Source organism: Aethina tumida, chromosome 1 (genome assembly GCF_024364675.1).
Source record: "Aethina tumida isolate Nest 87 chromosome 1, icAetTumi1.1, whole genome shotgun sequence".
In the NCBI taxonomy this organism is placed as follows: domain Eukaryota; kingdom Metazoa; phylum Arthropoda; class Insecta; order Coleoptera; family Nitidulidae; genus Aethina; species Aethina tumida.
The window spans coordinates 58,765,257-58,792,567 of NC_065435.1; the positions used below are offsets into that span (position 1 = coordinate 58,765,257).

A 27,311-nucleotide genomic window follows, 5' to 3' on the forward strand; every position below is an offset into this window, starting at 1 on the left:
CATCATCATTCATTACTGCCTAGAAAAATTTTATGAACATGTAAATTTGTAATGATATACAATTAATAATACAATAGTATTGAAATTTAATTTAGTTAATGATGATATTAAAATAACATTTAATGCATCAGGTTACAAACAATTTCAATTTTATATTTATAATAACTCTATTAACCTAAGAAAGATTTAAATATTATTATAATAATTCTCCAAGGGGACGAATAATCTGCAGATAACATCTAGAGGAATATTATTTGGTATTATAAAAAACAAAAATAATAAAAGCGTAAATAGAGTAATTCAAAGATGCTGGAAAAATGTTCCCTTTCGATTGTCATTCTTCCCTTGAAAACTATTACATGCACTCCTAGATCACATACGTCAATACAAACAATAAATCAAGACTCAGTCAAACTTAATAAATAAAATAAAAGTTTATTCTAAAAAACTACCAATAGAAAACATATTTAAATGTTTAATAAATTAATTATTATTTTTATTAAGTTTGAAGGGATATCAATTTTATATTCATAAAAACAACTCAATCAACTTAAGAAAAACATTTAATCATAAAACGCACAATTTTGCAAGAGAAAAAACAATCTAGAGACAGCATCTAGAGAAAGAATATTTTGTATCATAAAGATGAGTATGATAACAAAGAAAAAGTAATAAAAGTGCAAGTACATTGTAATTTCAAATGATATTAATAAAAAAGAAGAATGTATGCAGAACCACTACATTCTATATACACATATCTATGGTTTTTGCTCATCGTATTGTCAAATTCACACATGTGAACATTTGTGTTAAAGTGTCAAAAGTGGTGACAGTGTCAAAGAATACTTGTATGGGTTAACACGAAAATATATTCTGTTATACAAGGTAAGTAAGCCATTTGTTGCCAACCCCTGCGTTTTCGTGCTGCTGTATATGAATTAAAAATTCCCACTCAAAATTAAAACATTAAAACATAGATCCACCAAAGATTCTTGACTAATCGAACGAAGAATTCGTTCAATCTTCCTCTAAGGTTTTGTAAATATCAATTCTTGTATGAAACACGGGGGACGAATTGACGGTAAAATGAATCCCCATCATCCAAGCATTTCTACGCGTTACCACACATTAACAATTTGTAAAAAAAAAGCATGCAATTAGCGAGTTATCTCTTCGCGCACATTTCCCCAGTCAGTAATTGAAAAAGACGGCGCTGCACCCTCCGTCTCCGTCTGGCGCGCGGGCCCAGCCGGGCGTCAAACGCCAGAAGCGGGCCTGAATAATAGTTGTCTTTGCGAATAATTACAGTGCGCCCGGGGCTCGATGAACACTGCGGAGCTGTCATCTGTGACAGAGGGAATTCAGAGGAGATCCACCACCGGCCCCAGTCCGTGTTGGCTCCATTATGCTTCCTCTACCGATGCCTCATAGTCCACTATCTCGTGTCCAAAAACACCAGTTATTATTAGCTGGACTGTATTAAAATAACACGGGCCCCGGCTCTTTTATGGACCGGCGATCAAGGAACAATGGCCTTCCCCCAACGGTGCTCTTTGTTCCTGCTCCATTTTTAACAGGGATTGCTCTTTGCTTTTTATATGGATCTTGGCCGTTGAATGATCTTCTGGATTTCAGCTACTGTCTCATATTTACGTTTTTTTTTCTGTTTTTGTTTGCCTTTTAAAAACACATAAAACAACTCAAAGTAATTAACTAAAGGAGCAAAAAGGACAAGATTACAAAATATATAATAATGTTAATAATATATAAAACCGTTTATAAAGTAATTTTGTAACAAACTTTAAAGTAAAATATTTTAAACCTTTAATCACCTGGGTCCTGCCTCACATTTATGTCTCTTCATTTTTTTTCACACAGCACAATATATTTAACTACAGATGTCAAAAGAAAAAGATTCACAAAATTTCAAGAAAAAAGGTACATGTATTATATGATAATATTTTAACATACTTTAAAGCTAAATATGTTATACTTGCTCATATTTTTTATACAGCATGAAACATTAATTAATTTTTTCCGATTATTAATAATTAAATAGGCTGCTTAAAAGATAAAAAATAATTTTCTTTATTTTCGGTATGATTCAAATAAGATTACACACATTTTTTTCTAAATATTTTAGAAAATTTGATTCAAATATTTTACTAAAAATATAAGCTTTGCATTGAATACATTTCAAACATTTTTCAAAAATAAATACACACAAATTTGAAACACTATTATCTACTAATTCATAATAAATTTAAAAATATCCATTATATTAATTAATAATAAATAAATTTCATCAGAACAAGTAAAAAAATATACATATATAAAAATATTGTAATAAATATATTTTTAAGTGAATTTGCTTATATTAATTATACAGTATAATGAATATTAAATACATCAAAAGACAAACAATAAAAAAGTTAGAATTATTTTCTGTATCATTCGACAAAGGTCCACTATAACATTTTTTAATAAAAATTAAAAATAAAAAATGATTGGATAATTTTTTTATAAAAAAATTCAGTTTCCCATTAAATTTCTCATTTTTCAAAAGTAAATACATACAAATTTCACAAAATATTAAAAACTGATTCGTAATAATGAATAATGAAATAATATTTTTTTAATAAATTTATTTTCTCTGATCAAGTAAACACAAACGTGTTTACGATGTTCTCCAATAACAAAGCAAACAATTTGGAATAACCTTAGACTGAATTTAAAGCAAAAGCTTTTGTTTCCTAGTTAAAACCTTCCTTTTGAATTAAAATAAACCATTTGGAATAACCATTAGACACAATTTAAAGCAAACGCTTTAATTTCGTAGTTAAAGCAACCTCTAATTAATATTAGAACATTTAGAATAGTATTAGACAAAATTATTAAATTATCAAATGCTTTAATTTCGTGTAGTGACTTAACACATTAGTTCTCGCAGTTTAATTCTTAGTGCCAACAAGCCGCACAAGTTCAATTTTGTCTGTTAGTCTATGTTATGTGCATTAGTGACATGATATTTTCGGCATATAATTCTGCGGTTTAGTTATTCAGAAGAAATATATATTTTTATGAAATTTGGTATATGACGTTTGAAAGATGTGAAATTTATAAAACTTCATAAATAGCTTCCTAATCATTTTTTTTAATTATTTACTTTATAAGAGTTCTTAATTGACTTTTGAGTTATCATTACCAAAATCGAGTCATAAATAAAAAGAGTTTCGAATTTTTACCTTAAATATATGATACTTTTATCATATAAAATTATATAAAATTCTCCATTTAGAAATCTCATTCACTTTATTTATTTGACTAATAAAATTCACAATTCAGGTAGGTATGCAACTTTCTATTTATAATTTTTTTTAAAAAATCTTAATGATTGATTATATTTATACATTCCAATTATTTATTTCCATACAAGAGATACAAAAAAATAAAATTATATTTAAAAAATAAATTAAAATAATCATTAATAAAAATCATATTCCTGAAATTTGGTACGATGATTCACAGTTTCATTGAAAACAAGTAATAAATATATATTACATGAATTTGATGCCACAACCTATGTTAATTCTTTAAAAAATAGCCTACTTTTTTTTCAATGGACAAAATTATAAACTCTTTTCTTTAATAGTTTTCATTGCCCTCTGTGAATTTTAATAGATTATTTACTAACGTTCTTTTAATATTATAAACTGTAAGAAAAATTATAATTCATCGTTATCAAGAACCGAGAGAAAAAAGAAGAGATGATGAGAGTTTACAGCTAAATAACTCAGTCGTTTCCCGTATTATTAACATATTTAAGGAAATCAGCAGTACCACCGGATGTGGTAGATACGATAAAACCTAGTTTCTACTAAAAATGTGAAGTCTAATTTTGACTTGCTTACCATCACATTCATTGTACCATAAAATAGCAACGAGTTTTTAATGACGAATTTAAATTTGATTTATAAAAAATTATAGTTTTGCTTAAGTATATTGAAAAAATCATACAACATCGATATTTTGTCTCCCCGTTCCACTCTCCAGACATCAATCTTAGAGAAGACAAGGGAGACCATTATAACCAAATTAGACATAAAAATTTTACAAATTCAAATAAGCTCTTACAGAAATTCAAGAAATTTAAAAGAAGTATTTAATTAATAAAAATCCCTTTCAAAATTAAAGTATATATATAAGATTTTATAGAGTAAGATTGTAATAGTTTTTTACAATACAGTATAAAACAACAATAGTAAAATAATATTATTTTAACAGTTCATATCAAAGCTTTTCATGTCTCTTATAATAAAAATAACTAATAAGGATGTTAAATATAACCAATATGGAGCGATGACAATATACTCGGTGAAACAATAAGGAATCATCAAACAAATAATAGTATAATAAAATGTAGCAGTTATTTATTTACTATCATATGATATATGTACGAGCCCTAACAACTATATATTGGGACAAAATAAAATGCATAACTCAAATATTTCACATTTTTTTTTAGTTTAATAGTATATCGTTACCTTACTGGAAGGCCAACAAAGGACACTGATATTGTTGTTTGTGTTTTTGGCTGTATGACATGCTGCTCCGCCCTGATAAAAAATATAATTTTCGTAACATTGTAACATCCACTTTTTCGATACTGGCAAAAGACTATTTTGCAGTATTTATTGATATTTTGCAGCGTCTCTTCTGCCATCGATAAATTCAAAGAATCCTAATCCCCGTCGTACAGCCCCAAGTCATAACTCCTTATGAAAACTTTGCCGTGCGTTTTAGGCAATCTTTGTGAAAAGCCTCATGTTTATTGTGAATAACTCATTTTCGATAATCACCAATACAAATGTCGAATTTCGATTCATCGCTAAATATTACCAGTCTTCTATAGACCAAGACAGTTTTGACTTGCCCAAGTAAGTCTGTTTTGCTTTTGTTTTGACGTTAACAGTGGTTTTTGATTTGCCTGTACAAATACGAAATTTTTAATGATACACACACATATTAATTTATATTTTAACATATAAAATGTAATCCACATTTATGAATCCACTTGATATTCCCTTGATAAATTTAATCCAGTTTCATTATTCCATTCAGCTGTAATTTGCCGCAAAGTATTTCTTCGACTATTTTTGCATATTAATATTCTTTTAATCCTTTCAGAAACTAATTTTGGACGACCCGGTCTTTTACCTCTTATATTTCTACTTTGACCATAATGCCTAATTATATTCCAGACAATTGATTTAGGAATATTAAATTCATCTGTCACTTCTCGTATTGTTTTTAACCAGTAAATCCCGAATTTTGAAACTTGGAATTATATCACGCACCATTTTGTTCAATTAACGCAGCGATTGATCTAATCCGATAACAATGACGTTTCTTTTTACACTACTTCGTAGCCCACTAGTAAATTTGTTGTATTTTTTTTATTACAGTTTCTTTATACTGTCCCAATATTTACAAAATGAATATATTTTTCTTAATAAGTGATAATGGAATAAATACTTTATATATTGTGTTTTTGATTGATAATATTTATTCAAAATTATCTAATTATATAGGATATAGGATTTTTTAGGAAACTGTCCCAATAAACAGTTGTTAGAGCTCGTAATCTAAAAACAAAAATAACTGGTAACAATGCATCTCTTAAGTAACCATTTATTCTCACAAATTAAGATAAAATAGAAAAAATCAATGAAATTCTAGAAAAAAAAACATTAATACTTAACTACCCAGGTATTTACTCAAGTATAATAAAATAAGTTTGAATAAATCACTACAGCCAATAATCATGTGAATATAGATATTGTTTGAATAACTTCTACATTCACATGTTGATTTTTGATGGACGATGATCGTGCGTTAAGGAAACAACATAAACAATAAATCATCCATGAAGCCCAGCATCTCCTTAATTGACGTCAATGCTGTCGACTCGAAATGAGACTGGATGGAAAAAATTCGGAATGGCCGGGATCGAACCGCGACGAAAATAATTAACACGTACACTCGACGATACGGGGTCCGCAATTGATTAGTCGAAACGAAAAGTTTTGCCGCACCGAGCACTTCATATTTATTTGTAGAACGCGTTTTCTATTAACGGAAAGTGGTCCGTCCCGTGCATTTGTAGTTACATTTGGCGGGCCGCATTTCACCACCCAAAAACCCGTCCCCGCCTCGACCGTTCTCGTAATTATTTTCCATGTTTCCAGCGCACGGTTGTGTCAACTATTACACCATCTCGGCCGTATTGTTTGCCGTATTTTTTATTAGCAAATGTCTGCTAAGAGTATCAATTTAATAAAAATAAGTAAAAACAATAAAGGGAAAAGTAATTGGTGAGTAGCAAAAGTGAGTGATTTCTTGAGTGAAACACATAGAATATAAAAAATAAATAATACGAGTAATAATAAAATATCCTAATAATCTTCTACAATAAAATAACATGACAGTAGATAATATAACTTCAAAAGAATAATGTACGCTAATGTTTATTAGTATTTCATTCATAAATTATATACGGAAACAAGAATTTTTAGTCATATATCTATAACTAAAAAGACATATTGTAATTTAAGGTATGAATTAAAAATATGATAATAATTTAAATATACTGTTTTATTATAATGTTTACACACAATTATTGTACCATTCTATTACGTCATTTTTATTTGAAACTTGTTTCAAACAATTTACATATAGTTAGAGTGCTAAATGTTTTTTTTAAATAAAAGATTATTTCATTTAGGCAATAAAATGAATGACTAAAACTATTTATATAAATACTATAAAACTTAGACAAATTTCTATATTTAAACTTCTAACAATTTTTAGTAACAAAATAGAAATAAATTGTATCAAATCTTCAAGATCTTTCTGGCTTTTGTTATTTAAATACCCCATTAAATCAGTGATAAAAAAACTGCAGTCCATTTTATTGTAAATAAAATGCGAACGAAAGAATTTCGAGAAATTTTAATCATCGTAACAGCCGAATACCAGAAAAAAAACCCATACGTTAATAAATGAAAAGTAAAGTTGCACTGTGCGATGTTGGAATACGGGCTGCAGCTTGGCCAGCCCGGCCATCTTTTTAATTTGAACGCTTTCTGATGCAGAATTCTTCAATTCACTCCGCCTTTGTCATGCATATCGCATCCGCGGTTATTGTTCTTCATTAATTGTTTTCTATTTTCATTCTGTTAGTTAAAGCGGGTCGTGTGTTTTTGAATTATGATGGTTTTGCTCTTACCATGTTTTTGTCCTTTATAAGCCATCCAATAATAATTCAACCCCCTTCGTCCCCCGTGCAACAACGGGGACCACAATTCAATTATCAAATTGCCTTTTTAATTTATTCATATAATGTCTTCTTGTACACTGTGTTAACTTTGTTCACTCGTCACTGTCAGAGTTAATTTGCACCGGGCGGCGACAGACTTAAAAAATAATTGGTTTTTCACTGAAATGCAAATAAATTTGTCTTAAAGAAGCCACTCCATATCAGTGATTCTGAAGGAATAATATTTTTTAGTGGTATTGTCTGCACAACAATTTTTTTTATTGTCATTAAAAGACAAAGAATAAGAGAATTTAATTGAATTTATGATGCTGCTCCTGGTGCTAATTAATAACACATTTACAGTTTATAGCATTATAAAGTTAACCACTCATCATCAGAAATTTTTAACTTATGTATTAATTAGTATCATTTTTTTAAACTAATTATGAGTTGGATCTCCGCGATGATCCACACATTTCTTGATTCATTTTGACATTAATGAGGTGATCACTGTCGTCCACCTCTACGCTGAAGCTCTATCAAAGCCTATGAAGGTAGAGATGAATTTCGAAGTCTCCTGTCTGTGACGCCCAAACATGTTTAATCAGTGATAAGTTCAAAAATCTTGCTGGCCATGGTAACAAATTTACTTTGAAAATACTCTAAAGTAACCCAATATAAAGCAGCAAATGAGGTTCCACAATTTCCTGGATATATCTCTAGAAGTCAAAGTATCTCTAAAAAAACTAAACCTTAACTTAACAAAAATTGTGAACATGTACCTGACCTTAATCATCAAGACTTCCACACTATATCTTTTGCAAACTGGTTGACAGTTACTGGTGGTCATGAGGCTATCTGATAGAACTATCTGATTCCCCCGCACGTCGGTCACTGACCACGCTCTCCAGAAATCTAGAGGGTACGACTCAGATTCATTCAATTGGCATTTTTCAAAACCAAGAGTCTCTTTCAAGCCATTTCACATTTATGACATTTCACCATCCATCAAATGGCCAGATGAGAACTAACGGTCCTAACGGAATTTGAAATGAGTAAAAGAATATTTCAAACGAAACAAAAATAAAATGAATACTGAACTATGTCTGCATTATACGAATTTAACAGACAAGAATTATAAAAGAAAGCACTCCTCTTATGTTAATATTTGTCTTCTTCTTTTATGAACATGTGTAGACACCAAATTTTATTAAAATTTGACAACTGAATCTGTATGTTCTTTTTCTATCTTACTGGGTTACTATACTAAGTTGTCATTTTTCAGATATATTTCAGTTAGTAAACTTTTAAAAGTGGATAAAAAATTTATAAAACGTTGAAATGAAAAAGTATTATTAAATTTAAACTTTTTCTATGTATAGAGAGAAAATGTATTTTCCCATATTATCCCTTATTTGCAGGTCAGTTCTGTACATTTGATGTTTTATATAGAAAGTAGTTTGAAGTTTTAATGATTATAAAAATTTATTTTATTAAACTGACTTCAAATAATTTATTAAATTGATATCATTTAACACAATTCCTTTGTTTGTAGGTTAGTTTAGTTCATTTTATGTTTGATATGAAAAGAAATGTGTTAATTTTATAAAAAGAAACAGAAATGTAAATATTGTAATTCCGCAACTTTGAATTGAAAAAAAAGTTCACAAAATTATATGATGATCATTGAGGTATTGAAATCGACATTGATTGTGCATTGGATTCCCTCAATTCGGAATCAACTAATACCATGAAATCGCCTTCGGTTTAAACATCGCTCTAAATTCCGTGATATAATGTTCATTTGGAGTGTTGGATCGCTCCCTTTAATCCCCTTTTTCCGGCGCCCGCTCTCAGAACCGTTTAAATGCATCGCGCGAGGCTCCCGTATACATGTCTACATTCTTACATTATTAAATCTGAATAACTACATGACTTTAGCGGAGCGGCAGAGGCGGCAGCAGCAGCGGCGTTGTAGTGGCGGTGAAGTATTTAAGCGGGGGAGGAGAAGTAACCCACCATCCCGGTCCCTCTCTGAGTCCGGGGTGTGGGGCCGCTCTCTCTGATCTCCCGCAGACGGGGACGGAGACAACTATGCTGACCATGCGTTCGGGAAAAAGGTACGGGGCCAACGAGGAAGGCGCGTTTATCAACAATAACGGCGATCACACAATAATGGGACCCCTCTCTTTGGTATTAGAATTATTTTAGAACAACGGCATATTTATTGTGTGCTACTCGTCGTGGAATATTCCTTTTTCCTAATAAAACTAATTTCGAGACGTGTAACAAATAATTTTCACTTTAAATGTCATCTTAAAAATAGAACAATAACGTCGGTTGTATCCAGTATGTATTTGACAAGAACATGTTTTGTAAAATGTGCACGGATTAAAATCATATAAATTACACGTGATTTTGATACAAGTTCTATTGTCTGGAAAACTCATTTTATCTCAAGGTGAATAATAAATCTTCTTTTGACAGTTTAATCATAAATTTAAAATAATCTTGTTTTAATCTGTAGGTACCTAAAGATACTTAAATATTATAAATTGTTGAGGGACTATCAAATTTTTGAAATCCGTATAATTTAACAATTTCTACAGATGAAAATATTTACAGCTATAGAGTTTTTTCTTCCTTAAGCATCTGTACAATTAACAATTTATAATATTAGTCCCATAATATATTGTATAATTATTATAATTATATATTATATAATTACTTATTCTATAATCAAAAATATAATTTCTCCTTAATTTTAAAAACTATAAAAAAAGATAATATAAAAAATTATGTAATATTATAATTATATTTTCCATGTAATATTCAATGAGTAACTTTTTCTGTTTAATAATTTTACCTCATTATTTTTATATTTTAACGTTTCTTATGTTTGTAACTGTAAAATTTTAAATTCTTCAGATTTATTCAGATAATTTGAGCATAAGAAGATAGAATTTTAAATTTGGTGAAAATATTTTTCTCAATAAAATTCATTAAGCGGCTTTATACTTTTAGTTATTTTTATTATTAAAAAAATAACTTATTAACTTATTATTATAATTATTTAAATTTATAACTCTATATTATTCTTTACATTTTTCAGAAAAAGATGAAGGAAAAACCAAAAACTGAGCATTATTTATACTTAGAAGTGTGGTACCTGTATATCTTTTTATATTTTAAATTTTTTTAAAACTTTCCTTCCCAGAACAATTCATTTATTATTAAATATCATTTTATTATTATGAAAAATGTTTCATCTTATTAAATGTTAAAATTAACATTTAACAACAACATAACAACAACAACAAAATATAAAGTTAAAATTATTTTTAATTATCCCATACATTTTTCAGTACGATAATTAGAGCATTATTAACAAAGTTATATGGAAAAAATAATGTATTTTCTGATTTTTTTTATATTTTAAAATATGTGAATACTCTTTTTCTAATATTTGTTGAGCGACTTTTTACTGTTAAATATTATTATTATTATTATTAAAAATTATTACTTCTAATTTTATCACTTAAACAGAAAAGCGATAATTTGGGCATTATTTATAGTTATTTCGAAAAAGCTAAAAATATTATGATTACTTGCACACTATTTTATAATTTATAATAAAATTTTAAAATATTTTTCCCCATGTATGAATTGACTTTTTATTGTTATAATTTTATAATTAAGAAAAATATTTCACATTACAATTATTATTCTAAATTTTATAATTGAAAAAACTTTTAATTATTCTTTATATTTTTCAGAAAAGAATGCAGAAGAAACTGTAATTTTGAACATTTTGAAATTTGTGAATATATATTTTTTTCTAATATTCATTAAATGACGTTTCATTGTAAACATTCTTTATACAATAAAAAATAAATTTTCACTTGAGAATTATTATACTTTTAATTATACCTTAATTTAAAAAAAAAAAAAAAGTATGCGGGGAAAATGAGAATTTTATACTTTATAAAATTATGTGAAAACACGCCTAAAACAGTGTGGTTACCTTCCTCTATAATATTCATTGGAAAACTATATTGTATAGAATGCATTATTTTTATATAAGTAAAAAATACGTCGTTTTACAATTATTAACTTTGATATTTTATTACCATAAGAACTACCTCTTCTTTATTTTTTTCAGAAAAGCAAAAAACAATAATTTGAAACAAACATGTGCAAAATATTAAAGATTAAAACTATTATTTGACTTAGAGAAAAACCTGCAACTAAACAAAGGCGGATTCTTCAAATTCATATTCTAAAAGTATATATTACATTTTCAGTAGTAATTTTTGAATTTTTGTTTTATAAATACCTATATAATTTTAATGTTAATTGATAAATAATATAATTTTTAATGTTAATTGATAAATCTCTGAATCGTTTTCATCACAAATTAATTATTTGATAACACTCCCTGCGTCTCTGACTGGCAATGAGATTAAAGTTTTTAATACTCCAAACAAAGACCAGTTTCGAAACGCACATAGTGATAATAATATAGCAAACAAATCGTGGGGACCACTACAAATGAATAGCCCAAAACCGTTAAGATTATTTAGGGAGTTTGCGGCATACAACAGACCGACATCGTCAGTAAGTTGATCCTATTAGATAGTTAAATCTTTTCTGGGCGGCTCCATAAGTGGCTGGCGGTAAAGAACAAACCCAAGCAGCCGTAACTGTGTTAGTAAAATGTTGGGCGCACCGTCTTAAGATGGTTTACTGCGGGATTACGTCTCGCGGTACATAACATAATCGAAGATTATGCTCTCTTTTGGGCGCGGATGCTGCGAGGGGTTTGGAGAAGGCCGCGGTGCATCCGTTCTCTCGGATGATTTACGCGTCGACGCGTACGACGAGATTTTGAACGCCAAAAAGTTGAGCGGATTACTCGCGAATTAATATTTAGAGTTTTATGCTGCCGGTAAAGCATAATTTACGTTTAAAATATCAAAAACGAAATGTTTTTGTTATTGCATATAATTACATTGCTGGGATGTCTTCTACATTTATTTTTATCTTATTTTTATATACAGTGTGATCCACTTAGGGCGGAAACAGCCCCGTAACTTTTTTATTTACAATTTTTCATGAATTATAATAAAAACTGTATACCATAAATGTTAACGATTTCGTACCCAGAAATTTCTAATCGAACAAGAAAAAAATAAAATATAAATAGAGGAGTCGGACACCCCATTTTAAATTTTTGATTTTTTTAAATTTGAGTGATCAAAACAATATCTCTAGAGACTGATATAAATCATCTAGAGTAACCTCTTTCTAATTTTCTGTTTCCAATAACGAAATAGAAAACAAGGAGCCAACTTTTTTATTTTAATTGTTTAATTGACTATTACCAATTTCCCATTATATTTTAATTGCTTTATTTATTTATACATAAACTACATATTTCAATCTATTTGAAAATATTGAATAAATTTGTAAAGTTTATATAAAGGGTTAAATTAGTATCTTTAGAGAATGACATACGTTTGTTATAAAATTTATCTAAAATCTGGTAAAATAGACTCTTTCTTTTGATACTAAATTTATCAACTTCCGTTGAGCTAAACTGGAATTATCAATGTTTACTCTTTTTACGATAAGATATGTCTATTACCAACTTCTTATTTTAATTGCTTTATTTATATGTAAATTACATATACCATACCATTTAAAAATTTTGAAAAAATTTGTAAAATTTATATAGGGAATCAAATTAGTATCTCTAGAGAATGATGTAAGATAGTTACAAACTTTTTCTAAAATCTGGTAAATAGACCAAAGAAAACACTTTTGATATTAAACTTATCAACTTTCTTTGAGCTACACTGGAATTATTAATTTTTACTCTTTTTCAAAAGTTTTATTTCTATAAAAAGAGATACCAAGATATGACTATTAGCAACTTCTTATTTTAATTGCTTTATTTATATATAAAATACATATTTCACCCCATTTGAAAATTTTGAAAAAATTTGCAAATTTTATATAAAGAGTCAAATTAGTATTTCTAGTGAATGATATAAAATAGTTACACTTCTCTAAAATCTGGCATATAGACCAAAAAAAACTCTTTAGTCTATTAACTTGAGTTACACTGGAATAATCAAGTTTTGAAATGTTCTATTTCCAATAAGGAAATAGATACCAAGATACGTCTATTACCAACTTCTTAGATTAAGTGTATTTAATTTCTTAAGATTTTTTTTTTTTTTTGGTATTAAGTTTATCAACTTTCGTTAAGCAACAGTCCAGTTCATAATTTATTATTTTTTTAAATTTTCCGATAATGAAATAGATACCAATATAATAACTAATCAAAGTTTATGTAATTAGTCAAATTAATATCCCTAAAAACTACTATAAAACAGCTACAAAATTTCTCTAAAGTCTGCTAGATAAACCAACTTTCGTTGAGACACATTAGAGCTGTCAAGCTTTAGTTTTTTTCAGTATTTCTATCTCTGATGAGATAATAGATACCGACATGCGGTTATCACCGCATATTTTAATTATTTTATTTATTTATATATAAGTTACATACAGATTGAAAAGTGTTTGATCCACCTGAATCTTGACTTAGACATCATAGACGAAAAGACATTAAAAGTTTCCTACTTCGGGACGAACTTGCAGACATTTACTGTTTCGGTCGTGAATAATGTCTCTGTCAAGAGTCGCTTTTCAATCTAATTATAACTTCATTAGAAAATTTTGAATTTTTTTATATAAAGACCAAACTAATATCTCTAGCGACTGTGTAAGACATATGTAGAATTTATGAAAAATCTGAAAGAGCAAATAAAGATAATTATCAAATTAAAAACAAATATTAATTTTAATAATTCCTTTTTTTAGTTAGCAGAAGACATCTTACAAATTGAAAAATATTTTCCACATTCTTGGAACAAAAAAAAATTAATTTTGAAGACTTTCAGGATTTTTCATAAATAATGTGGAACATCATACCTGGTATCGCGTACAAAATTAATGTGTAACTAACTTGATGGACGCTACTAAGCCTACGAGCACACGACGTTATAAAGTACTGTTGGCTTACTCGGTTTACTCTGCTAAAACCTCAGGTTACCTCGAGTTAAGTAGAAATTATTGATACAGCTTCAATGTAAAGGAAGAACGATAACCATTTCAATTTGATAAAAAAGGTTTTTCAAATAAATCTTGAAAACGTTTCTTCCAAGCAATCAGTTTTTAGCTCTTCGTATAGTACATGCGAGTACATTTTATAGTCAAATTTTTCTGGTGGGCTGTCAAATCCTGTTTATATGACAAACCTATTTATATTTTCCATTGTCATCGCAGATATTTCCTTCGATGTTCGCATAAAGAGGCATAGAGGAATCGCCGACGTCTCAGATGAAACACCGTCGACAAAGGGACATTTTCTCTTAATATTTTTCAGCGCTTTAAATTAATAAGGACCGCTCGCATTTCACAGGGATGCGACTTTATATCCAGCCGACATCGTAGAGTCGTAGTGATTTTTTTCTTGAGTTTTTTTTTTAATCAGCGTGATCTACATCACACGGGTTTATTTGCGGCAGACGGAATGTCTTTAATCTCCAGTTGATGGCCACGGGCGGAATTAATATCAGATACTCTCCGCACATCTTATCGCCTTTTCATCGTGCCATTGTCCATCTACGCTCCCATTGTTTTTTTTTTCTGTATTTTGAAATTGGGAACTACGATTTCCCGATTGGAAGCCGCCAACAAATGGTTATCCGCAACGGTTTCTGAAATTTAATGTTATAACACACAATGGACGTTTAAATGTGTTTTATTTAATTTATTTAAGTAATTAATTGCGAATTAAAACTATTTATTATTTTAAATTTTCAGATTTATGGGTATAATCCTCATTCTGAAAGTATCAGTCGTTTTGGTTATTGTTTCTCCTGCCATTAACTACGAAGACGAGTTTTTAAGGGTGAGTAAATTTAAACAAAAGCTATTAATTTTTATACAAGCACAAAAACAAATCGGATCTAAGGTTATCATTTAGAAAGACATCCCTTTGATAGAAGATCCTTAAAACACTGGTTAAACATAAACTTCCACTCCCCCAAAATCAATACGGTAAACTTAAAATCTTCCATATCACGATTAATTATGCGAGTCAAATTTCATTACGCCATAATGTAATGTCAGTGTTAAAGAAAATCCGCACTTTATTATATCGCATCGAACAATGAATTAATGTTGAACGGTTTTCGGACGGAAATTAAAGTGTTTCATCACATCTCGCCTGCCTCTCCCTTTCGCTTATTGATTCAGATAATGTAATGCAGGGAGAGTGGAATACGAAATTTTTCAAATATTTTCTTGAAATTAGTGTCTCGTTCCACTTAAATATTGATTTTCAGATAGGTGTAACAATGATAAAATCACGTTCCGAATTTAAATCTACGAAATACATTGATAAAGACTAAAACTAACGACGAAAATTTGAATATACACAATATTTTTTAATAGTTTCATCCTTAAACTAAAAAGAAGTACATAATAGTATTTGTAAGTGACTAAAGAGAAACTTAAGCAAACTTAACTTAATAAACTGTGAGATTTACTGAAACCCACTAAATACTCATGAACAAGTCTCAACAATTAATAAGAAAATGTTGAAATGAAAAAGTTAACAAAAACAATATTTGAATTATACGTACACTACTTTTGAACGTTTGCATCCCTAAACCAAAAGGATATACGTAATAGGTTTTTCAGTTAGTATATAAACATTGAGATTTACTAAAACATATTTTAAATATTAATCAACAACTCCCAACAATTACTGAATAGATGAATAAGTGATCTACAATATGAGTTGTAAGTTACTAAGCCAACTGTTGAAAGGGAATAGTTTTTTGATAAATTAACGGTGAAATAGTTGAATTATACGTACAATATTTTTGAATATATTCATCTTTAAACCAAAAAGAAGTATATAAAAGTTGTTTAAAGTTATTAAAAAAAACTTAAACAAACTTAACTACAACAATCATACTATAAATATTAATCAATAAATTTCAACAGTTAATAAAAAGATGAAGGTGATCTTTAAAATGAGTTGTAAGTTACAAAAACAAGTGTTGTGAAGGAAGTAATTTTTTAATAAATTAATGATGAAATATTTGAAGTATATGTACAGTACTTTTTCAATTTCATCCTTAAATTAAAAGGAAATACATAATAATTTTTTCAGTTAGTATAAAAACTTAAACATACTTAGCTACAACAAACATTGAGATTTGCCAAAACATATTCTAAATATTAATCAACAACTCGCAACAATTAACGAAAAGATGAATAGATGATCTACACAATGAGTTGTAAGTTACCCAACCATCTGTTGAAAGGGAATAGTTAATTGATAAATTAACGATCAAATACTTGAATTATACGTGCACGACTTATAAACGTTTTCATCTTTAAACCAAAAGGAAATACTTAATAGTTGTTTTCAGTTATTAAAATAACTTAATCAAACTTAGCTACAATAAACCTGGAGATTTGGTAAAACATACTCTAAAAACTAATCAACAATTAATAAAGAGGTAATAGGTGATTCAGAATATGAGTTACATGTTACCGAAACAACTGTTGGGAAGGAAGTAGTTTTTTTATAAATTAATTGAGAAATATTTGAATTATACTTACAATATTTTTGAATATTTTCATCATTAAACTAAGCGGAAATACATAATTACCTTAAAAGAAATTTACTAAAATACACTAATTATTAATCAACAATTCTGAACAGTTAATGGAAAGATGGTTTATAATATAACTTGTAAGTTAACAAAACGACTATTGTAAATAAAGTAGTTTTTTAAAAAAATATTCGATTCTTAAGCTAAACTTAAATACATAATAGGTTTTTTAAAATAATAAAAAAACAGCTAACTTATTCATAATAAAGTTGAATACACTGAGATTTGCTCACCATTAATTACAAACCTCAATAATTAATGAAAAGATGATAATAAATATGACTTGTAAGTTACCTAAACAAGTGTTGGAAAGGAATAAGTACTTATTCTAACGCATAATTCTAAAAAAAGTTCCAAATCTTAATTTAATAGAATAAGAGATAACGAGAGATTAGATCAACAAAACCTTAACAGATGTCAGAAACTTCCCCAAGAAACTTTAACGGCGTAGCTCATTTCATTTTGGTATAACAATGCAACGCAAGGCAATTGAAAACGAATTTAATACTTTTTAGTGTTTATTATGAATTAAAGATGAGCATTTTGACTAGCATTGATTTATTTAATCTCTCGGTTAGAATAAATTAGGTACGATTATAATTAAAAAAAAATACACGCCTGTAAATCGGAGTGGTGCAAGTAGGAAAGTGAGTAAGTAGTAAAAGAAAGGAATCGGGGGTGAAACGTATCTCGATGTTTATGCAAAAATAAGAGGCGAGAAACATCTGTTGCTAAAAATGCGGAATATTAATTCTAATATCCGCGCGTTTAAATATGGTCCATAAAGTGTTCGGGACTCGCTTTGCGCTCAGCTTTTTATTTTCCTATTACCGACGGCTAAATTATTGTTTTACTTAAGGCTCGCCTGTTTAATAATTGATAAGATTACACGCGCAACAAAGAAACAACCCTAAAAAAATAAACAACCGAACAAAACACTGTCGAACCGAGGCACGTTGCGATTATTCCGTGTGTTTTCCCCCATTCCAGCAAATCATTCCCTTATAACTTAATGTTTATTGTATAAGTCGAGTTTTTCGCAAATATTTGCTTTTAGCATAAATACTCTAATGCTATGGCCACTTTAAAAGCCTCCGCTTGTTAGATGCTGACAATAAAATGCTAATGCCCATATTGTCCTTTTAAATTTTAAGAAACTCGACTTTACGCCACCTGAATATACCACACATTTTATAAAATACTGTTCAACATATCGGAAACGAACTCACATATGGAGAACGTATGTATGTTGAGTTATCAGCCAAAGTGCTAATAAATCGTTGGCTGATTCATCTACTTTATGTATTTCTCCTCATTTGATCGGGGTTAAGCATTTGAGAAATATGGGTTTCGTGTCGTCTTAAATTGTTGCTCGTAAATAAGTAAATATAGTTACACATTGTTGCTTTCTCGTGATTAATAAATTTTCTTTTTCTAATGTATTAACAAGTTTTAATGCATTAAAATTTATTTAAACTAAAATTTAAAATTTGAAATACAAAAATAATTAAGAAAACAACTTTAGAAAAAGAATTTTAATAAAATATTTTACACAAAATTAAGAATTATTGAAACCTGTGTGTAATTCAAATATCACTTAAGGTATGTATTTCATATGACAATATAAAGTGTAAATAATTTTAAACAAATGGCCAACAATATCTAAAAATTCAAAGATTTAATGCACTAGTACAGTAATGTATAGAAGTTTGTTTAAACAAGATTTTTAAATTTTAAACACTAAAATATTTTTAAAAAGCAACTGGAGAAAAAGAATGTTAATAAAATATTTAAAAAAATTCAGTAAGCATTTGAGAATATAAAAAATGCATGTACTTGATATGACAAAATTATTGTTGAACATAATAATTGAAAATATGTAGTGTAAATAATTTTAAACAAATGGCGTTCTTTCTTATGATTAATTTTTTTTCTTGTATATATTATTAAAATTATTAAATTATATTTAACACACATAAAAAGCCTAGAAATAAATAAAAGTATTAGATATGAAATACAAAAATAATTTAAAAAAGAAGAAAAATTTTAATAAAACATTTAAAATTTAAATTTACATTTACAAAAAATAAATAAACAAAAAATGTTGATACCAGTTATAATAATTTTATTATTTCCCGTGATTAGTATTTTTTTTCTTTGATATGTTATTATCTAAAAATAAAGATTTAATGCACTTGAAAATGAATCCATAGAAATTTGTTAAAACAAGATTTTTAGATTTTAAGTACAAAAATAAAAAAACAACTGTAGAAACAGAATATAATATTTGTTGTAAATGTTTGTATTTGTCATGACAAAATTACTATTAGAAAAACAATAACTGAAAATGGTTTATATAATTTCACACAAATGGCGTTCTTTCCCGAATTGTTTTTTTTTTTTTGATATATTATTAAGAAATATTTAAAAATTCAAATACTGAATGTACTTAAAAAATGCAAACGTAAAAAATTTGTTTAAACAAGAGTTTTATATTTGAAAAAATAATTTTAAAAAGCATCTGAAGAAAAAGAATTTTAATAAAATATTTAAAAAAAATAATTAAACATTTGAAAAAATAAAAAATATTGAAACCAGTTCTTTCAAATATCACTTAAAGTATGTAGTACTTGATATGACAATATTACTAATGGAGGAACATAATAATTGAAAATAGTGCAAATAATTTTAAACAAATGCCGTTCTTTCCTGTGATTAATTTTTTTTTTAATTATTTTTAAGAAATACCTAAAAGTTTAAAGATTTAACAAACTTAAAAAAAATAGAAATTTGTTTAAATAAGAGTTTTAGATTTGAAATATAAAAATAATTTAAAAAAATAACTGTAGAAGAAACATTTTAATAAAATATTTAGAAATTTATTTTACATTTACAAAAAATAAAAAATATTGAAACCAGTTTATTGAAATATCACTTAAAATATGTACTTGATATGACAAATTTACTAATGAAAAAACATAATAACTGAAAATGGGTTATAAAATTTTAAACAAATTGTGTTCTTTCCTGATTTAGATTTGTTCTTTGATATATTATTAGGAAATATCTTAAAATTCAAAGATTTAGTGCACAAATATGCGTAGAAATTTGTATAAACAAAAATTTTAAATTTCAAATACAAAAATTGTTAAGGAAAAATACTGTAGAAGAATTTAATAAAATATTTAAAAAATTATTTTATATTTGAAGAAAAATTAAGTGTCATATATGTTATATCACTTAGAATATGTACTTGATATGTGAATATTGCTTCTTTAATGTATCATTCAGAAATATCTGAACAAAGATTGTTTTAGATTTAAACCTCTACATTTTTATAAATAATAATTTGAAATTTGAAAGACATGTATAGAGAATGCATGAATTTTAGTAAATATTCTACAAAGAAACTTGATTTTTGGGTAGTCCCCACCGCAACGTTTGTAAATAAAAAATAATGGTATATACGATAAGATAAAAAGCAACAATAGTGCATAATGGCTGAAAGCCTCTCGGTGAGACACAACGTTGTGTTTTTCACAAACGAATTAGAGCCCGTCATCCAGATGTATTTCTCATTAAACAAAGAGCATGAAAGAAATTTTTACTTCTATTACAGTTATAAATGCTGAGAGACGGCACGGATACGGTAGAATTGAAGTTGGAAATACTTTTAGTTCGGCGTGATACTTATTTTGGCGGGCTTGGGTGGTGGGGTGGCGCGAGTGAGATAGAAATACGGGAGACAAAGTTCCGCCACTCCATTAGTCCCCTTGTGTTTTACGAAACACTTAGTATTAATACCCGGGTTTGACACTTTAAACGATAATCGCTGATCGGGTTTCAATTTTGCGGTATACACAGAACTATACATAAATGCTCGCCCGGAAACTAAAAAGAAATGGACTTTACACCTAACGGCCTCGGGCTTTTATCAAATTCAGCAGATAATGGAAACTTGTAGTTTTTCTCGACGTCATCGATGAAGTATGAAATAACATTACACAAATTAATCCTTTGATTACATTTTTAGTCCTATAAACCTAATCCCTTTCTGCCGAGGAAATTGAATGAATTTTATGCCAGCATCCAAAATCACAAGGACGAATTCAGGCAAATTAGAGAACTTGCAAAAAGAAACATTAACAGAAACGAGCTGAAAAGAAATAATATTCTTCCAAATGTAAGTGTTCACATTCGTTTTCATTTATTTAAATTTGAAACTCTCGTTACAGGAGTTTAGTTATATTAATCAGTTCAACACAATGGAAAACAATAACGACTTCAACTTGGAGTCACGTCCTAGTAACGACATATATCCTTACATGTACAGAAAATCCAACCCAGAACATAACTTAAGGTTTAGAAGAAATCTAAGGGTACATATAAACAATGAAGCAAAATACGGAGATATATCATCAAACAGTCGAAAGTATCCAGATAGATTTCAACAAAAACGTGGCGAGGATCAAGATACGGACGATCTACAAGTAGAAAAATACAACTATGAAATTATAAACTCACCACCTATAGTGGAACCCCGAAGACCAGTTCTAATCGACAAAGAAGACGAATCGATCATTGATCAGTTTGTAAAAGATCGCAAAAAACCTCTTCTCATTAAAATTATGCACAAAGGAAACCAAGGCAAATTTCAAACACCAAGGCATGTTAATTACAACTCATTATCTAACAATCATGTGAACGAATTAGAAGATAATAGTTGGGATAACTATGCATCAGAACACGAAAATCAAAAGGTTGATCAAAACGGATCTTCGAAGATATTAAAAGATCTTCTGGACACGAATGCTAAAGAGGTTAATTTGCAGCCCATAAAGTTTATCGAAGGCAATCCTAAAAATTCACCAGCCATTTCAAATGTAAGAAGTCAATATGTAAACGAAGACAGTTTAAAAGATGAGAATAATGAACCCATGGGGGATAATCAAAAAATTACAAGAGACTTCAATGATGAAGTTCCACTGAACCAGCATGCTTTGCCGGAGTCCAACAACGTAGATAATACGTATACTGGCTCAAATATGAGGAACGTAAACCATCAATACAGTGAAAAAAATATAAACATACAAAGTGAAGAAGACGGTGCTAAAAATTTTAATGTTGAAAGTGATAATCAACAATACAAACGTCCTTTAACAGATACATTTAACCATAACAAAGTATATCAAAAGGAAACTAGACTCAAACCTCCAGAAAAGGTTTTCAATAACGCACAACTTAATCCAGAGTCAGAAAATCAAAACGTGCAGTATAAACAAGAAGGTGATATAAAAGAAAAAAATTTGGCTGTAGGAAATTATCCTGATATGAGTGATTATTGGACAAATTCAGAAAAACAACAAATTCAAAAAGGTATAGAAAAAGCTCAGGTACAAGATACTGAAGACAAAGCAAAAGCAATTGTAATGGCTATGAACATTAAGGAAGTGAATGAACAACCGACGGAAGTCAAGGAAAAAGGATTTGAAAACGTTGATAGCATAACAATAGAGAGTGAAACAAAGCCTAATAGTTGTTATGGTGTTGAAAAACGTCTGGATGAACAAAAATTGAGAAACAACTCTAGAGAAGTAATTGGTAATGTTGAGTTTGACGTTTGCTGCGGTGGAGAATGTAAAAAGCCTAATAATAATAATATTAACAATAACAATAATAATAACAATAACAATAACAATAATGAAATTAAAGAGGAATTTGAATCAAACCTTCAAAAGTTATACACACAAGAAAAAAACAAAATCAAACAAAAACTCCCATCCAAATTTTCAAGTATTATTTTGGAACCGAAAAGTCGAGGCTATCCCAACTACCAATTTAGACAGTACCAGATACCCATTGATTCACCCAGAGTAAATGATGTACAACCAAATCACCGCCAACAATATCCTAATAATTATGAAATAAATAATGCTAATAAGAATGTGCCAAATCAAGATATTCAGACTTCTGCGGATGAACAAAATAATATGGGCACAAATGAGAACAATTCTGAGGAAGCCTCTCCTCCAAACGATAACAATATTGATCCGTACTCTAACAATACTAATGTGAAACACATAATTTTAATAGACACTGGAGATAGTGATGTAAATCAATCACAATATAATACTTTATATGAACCTGCAACTGAAGATCCGAATCTGGAAGAAAATGAGCGACTTCAGAAAGAATTAATAGAGGAATCTATTGAAGAAGTATTACCTTATTACAAGCCCACTCGCTATAAAGGAAATAAATCATACAATAAAAGAATGGTACAAATACCTCCGAGAATATATAGAACTCATGGAATTCATGTAAAGGAGCCTAATCATCCAAACACAGATGTGGATTTGTTGTTGGAGGATCTTAGGCTAGCTGCTAAGGAAATTAAAAAGCATTCTCAAAATAAAGTGAATACCAAATTTTTTGAAAAAAAAGATGCTAATAATAGTAGTAATAGTAGTAATAATTTTGACAATATGCAGTCAACAAAAAACCTTGATGTTTCACAAAATCACAACATGAATGATACTGAAGACAAAGATGCAAAATTAAATCGCATATCAAAAACATTAAAATCTCTATTATCAGAAGAGAATTCTAAATTGGAAGAAAAGAAGATGTATTTAAAAAGACAGCTGAAAAGTATTCAAGAAAACAAAGAGGAAGATGACTTTGAACTTTCAATTAACCCGTTTACTTCACATATGCCCAATGTTGACGAAAGCAAAAGTAATCCAAAGAAAATTCGTGCCGAAGGTGATTATGGCGAAGAAGAAGATTCCACCAAGACGAAAACGCACAACGAAAAACTTGTCAAGAAGACCAAAAACAAATTCGCAAATCCTTCAAATCCTACAGATGATGCAGCTGAGTACTTGGATGACGAAATAAATCCTTCTCAATTAATAACTGGAGGTAATTATTTAAACAATAAACATTTAAACCAAAATATTTACGAATCTGAAAGTGACACACACAATAATGATGAGGCCTTTGTGCATCACCAACATAAAGCTTACAATGAAAAGTTTAAAAGAAGTACATCCAAGCCAAAATACCCACGACCAATTATAACTACTGAAAATCCAGAAAACCCCTCTGTAACAGATGGATGGAAACCCTTCCAGCGTGATATGGATAATGAAAGCGAAGATGATGATTTTAAACGGTGGCCAAAGTATGTTATTGAAGATTTGAATAAAAGGGAGCAGGTTAGAAAAAGGTCGTTGTCGAAACAAAAGAAAATAGAATTGCCATTAATACCTAATTCAGAGAGCAGCTTTTATTTGAGAAAACCAAGAGAATTTACGACTAGTACAGTTCAAACTACTAGTTCTGTATCTTCGTCTGCTACAAATACAACTATAGTGAACAATTCGAGCGATGTTATGGACAATTCGGTGACCATTATTCCCATAAACGTCGATGAAGTGGTAAGTCTTATCTCTTAATTGAAATTATTTTTTCATTATAAATGTTTACCATTATATTTTAGGAAGAAGAGAATTCTTCTGAACCGGAGTCTTTAAGCGATCTTATTAATGGGGAAATGGGTATCAATATAATAAACACAGTGAATGAAAACATTGAAAATTCTGTTTCTCTAAAAAAAAAGTACCGCATTGAACCAAGACCTCCACAAATGTCTCAGATTAACATGGGTCTTTGTGTATGTATTAAATTTATCTAATCAAATGGTAAATTATCTCTACAATTTATTTTTAGTCTAATGAAAACATTACGACGAACGTTTCGAAACCTCAACAACCTCAAGAAATAATCCTTGCAAAAAAGTTGGTAGAATCTGTTTCGAAAATTTTACATACATATCTAGCTAATTTTAAAATAGATGGGGTAAAGATGGAGGCCACTTGCAAACCTCTAACTTCGACTCTGAAAGATTTCCTTAATAACATGCTGACAGTACCCAAAACTGAGTTCTTAGATAATTTAAAGGAAGAAGAGGAAATGTCAGAACCCACTCAAAGTGCTTATTTATTTAAACCAGACAATGACCCACGTTTGGAGGAGAAGGAACAGAAAGAAATGGCCCAAAAAGTAAACGTGTTACAGCAGTTATTGAATAAATATGAAAAACTCCCCGAGAAGTGCAAAATCCGTGCAAAGCCCGTTAAGGAGTACATACAAAAACATCTACAGCTACTGAATAAGGTATATGATTCCAACAGTGTACCAGATATTAGTAGTGGTGATTTTGATCAGACTTTGCCTGAAACAAATAACGTCGATAATCTCATATCAAACGTAGACCCTGGAAATGAAGTAGTGGAACAACAATTAGAAAGCATGGGCTTGGGTCATAAAAACGACAACTTTCACGCAAATCTAGATCTTAATATTATGCCCGGTCATTGCACGGACAATCCCCAATTGGAAAAACGGGAGACACAAACTGATAAACGTATTCCCACGAAGAGATTCTTGAAACTATTCAGTGCAGTGAGGCATTCGAGACAAAGAAGAGAAAGTGAAGACAGGCTTGGGGAAATGTATGTACGAGAAACTGCACCAATGGACAGTTACGTTGATAATGATTCGTCAAAGTATCAAAATCCAAATTTCGAGACTCCTTTAGTTTATAGCCTTTAGCATATGCCTTCTATAAAACTGTACTAGTGATTACTAATATTATTTTATTTCAACTGTGCGATATTCAATTTTTAATCTGTGTTTATGCATTTTTAGAAATGAAGTTCCTGAAATTGCTTGATCCAGTGAGATACTGAGAGCAACCGTGACAAAATGAAAAATTAGTTCCAATGAGCAGTCATAAGGATAACAACACAGTCTATAGCAATTAGTATAACAAACAATTACCTACTTGGCCCAAAACCACTTTATATTTTTATTTAATTTATACTGTAAACTTTTTATATTTATTAAATATTATTGTATTTTATTATATGAGTATTTATTTCTTTTTCGAACATTCAACAACACTCATCAAAGTCATAATAATTCTGTTGTGGTGCCGCAGGATAAGCCAATCTCAAAAATTTATCAAATTATAAGATTTATTATTTTTAAATCCCACGCTCCTTGGGATTGTTCGGTCGAGATGAAATACCAAAATCTCTTAAACCTCTATAATTGCATCACGATTGTTTATTCTCTAGAGGGGATATGTGTGTAACCAATCTGGAAACTGACATCTTATTTTTTCTTTTCTATTCAGTGGATGACTATAAATGATCAGATGTGGACTTGTGTTAACATTAATAACTCTGTACATTGTATTATAACTGCTTTAGACCTTTAAACCAATCAATCAATGTAATGTTTAACAAATTACTTATTCTTACTATTATTAATCGTCGATATTTTGTTTCGAGTTCCTATATTTAAATATTTGAATATTTGAAAAGTTCTGTAGTAAAATTCATGGCTATTAATATCACAAAAAAATAATACACAATGGTCTATCAATAAAAACTAGAAAAGTTGTAACGTAAAATAAAGAAAACTGATTTAAACTGAAACATTTTTAAAATAAACCTCTATAATGAGAATATTGTGTACGGATCGAAGCAAGACTGAATTCAATTGTCTACGTAAATTAGCCAAGATCCGTGGATTGTTGGAAAACAAGACGAGCGTCTTATTTAAAAGGGCATTTTAGTTTAGCGCGATATTTCCCGGGGAAAGAAATAAAGTAATACGGGCGAATAATCTCCCAGGATGTTTAGTCGGGTTGGAAAATTTCCAGTAACGACCATAACAAGCAGGAAACTTGGATTTATCTACTTTGGTTCATTTTCTAAAAATAATACCCACTGAATAACAAGCCTTCGCCTAACACCTGCGTCCTTACTTAGCTCCGTATCCGCATCCCCCCTGTCTTCTCGTGGCGAAACTGGATTGCTGGATGACGCTGCTGCCACGAAGGAGTTGCAATTACGAAAAATTATAATTTAAATTAAAACATCGGACCGCTCTAATTGACAATATTTATTACAAAAGGGTATTTTAATTGCTCGCCTAATAATATAATAACATCGGTTTTTATGGACCTTCCTAAGTTCACTTAAAATATCCAACAGTGATTAATTTATTTATGCTATATATATTTTGTGGATTATTAAGATATTGAAAGTTACAAGCTGTTAAATTTATAATACTTACATGCACAAGGTCTCCCAAATTGTTTAATTTTGATTATTACGAATATTTCCCAACCACATTTTGATATCTCCAAACGTTTC

At 29.1% G+C, this 27,311-nt stretch overlaps 2 protein-coding genes across 3 annotated transcripts; both read left to right on the forward strand.

The window, feature by feature from the left end:
* Nucleotides 1-781: 781 nt before the first annotated feature.
* On the forward strand, nt 782-21,966 carry LOC109602124 (inactive protein tyrosine kinase pTKL-like). Its single transcript, XM_049970480.1, has 5 exons — nt 782-885; nt 15,212-15,299; nt 21,113-21,262; nt 21,315-21,899; nt 21,952-21,966. The coding sequence occupies exons 2-5, from the start codon at nt 15,216-15,218 to the stop codon at nt 21,964-21,966; spliced, it is 834 nt and encodes a 277-aa protein (XP_049826437.1). The 5' UTR covers nt 782-885; nt 15,212-15,215.
* LOC109602125 (putative uncharacterized protein DDB_G0267716) lies at nt 21,907-26,011 on the forward strand. Of its 2 annotated transcripts, XM_020018455.2 has the most exons (4): nt 24,013-24,521; nt 24,584-24,757; nt 24,814-25,598; nt 25,795-26,011. In XM_020018455.2, the coding sequence occupies exons 1-4, from the start codon at nt 24,222-24,224 to the stop codon at nt 25,817-25,819; spliced, it is 1,284 nt and encodes a 427-aa protein (XP_019874014.2). In that variant the 5' UTR covers nt 24,013-24,221; the 3' UTR covers nt 25,820-26,011. The 2 variants fall into 2 exon arrangements, with proteins under 2 accessions (XP_049817143.1, XP_019874014.2); XM_049961186.1 differs by lacking the exons at nt 24,013-24,521; nt 24,584-24,757; nt 24,814-25,598 and adding an exon at nt 21,907-24,003.
* The last annotated feature ends 1,300 nt before the right edge of the window (nt 26,012-27,311 follow it).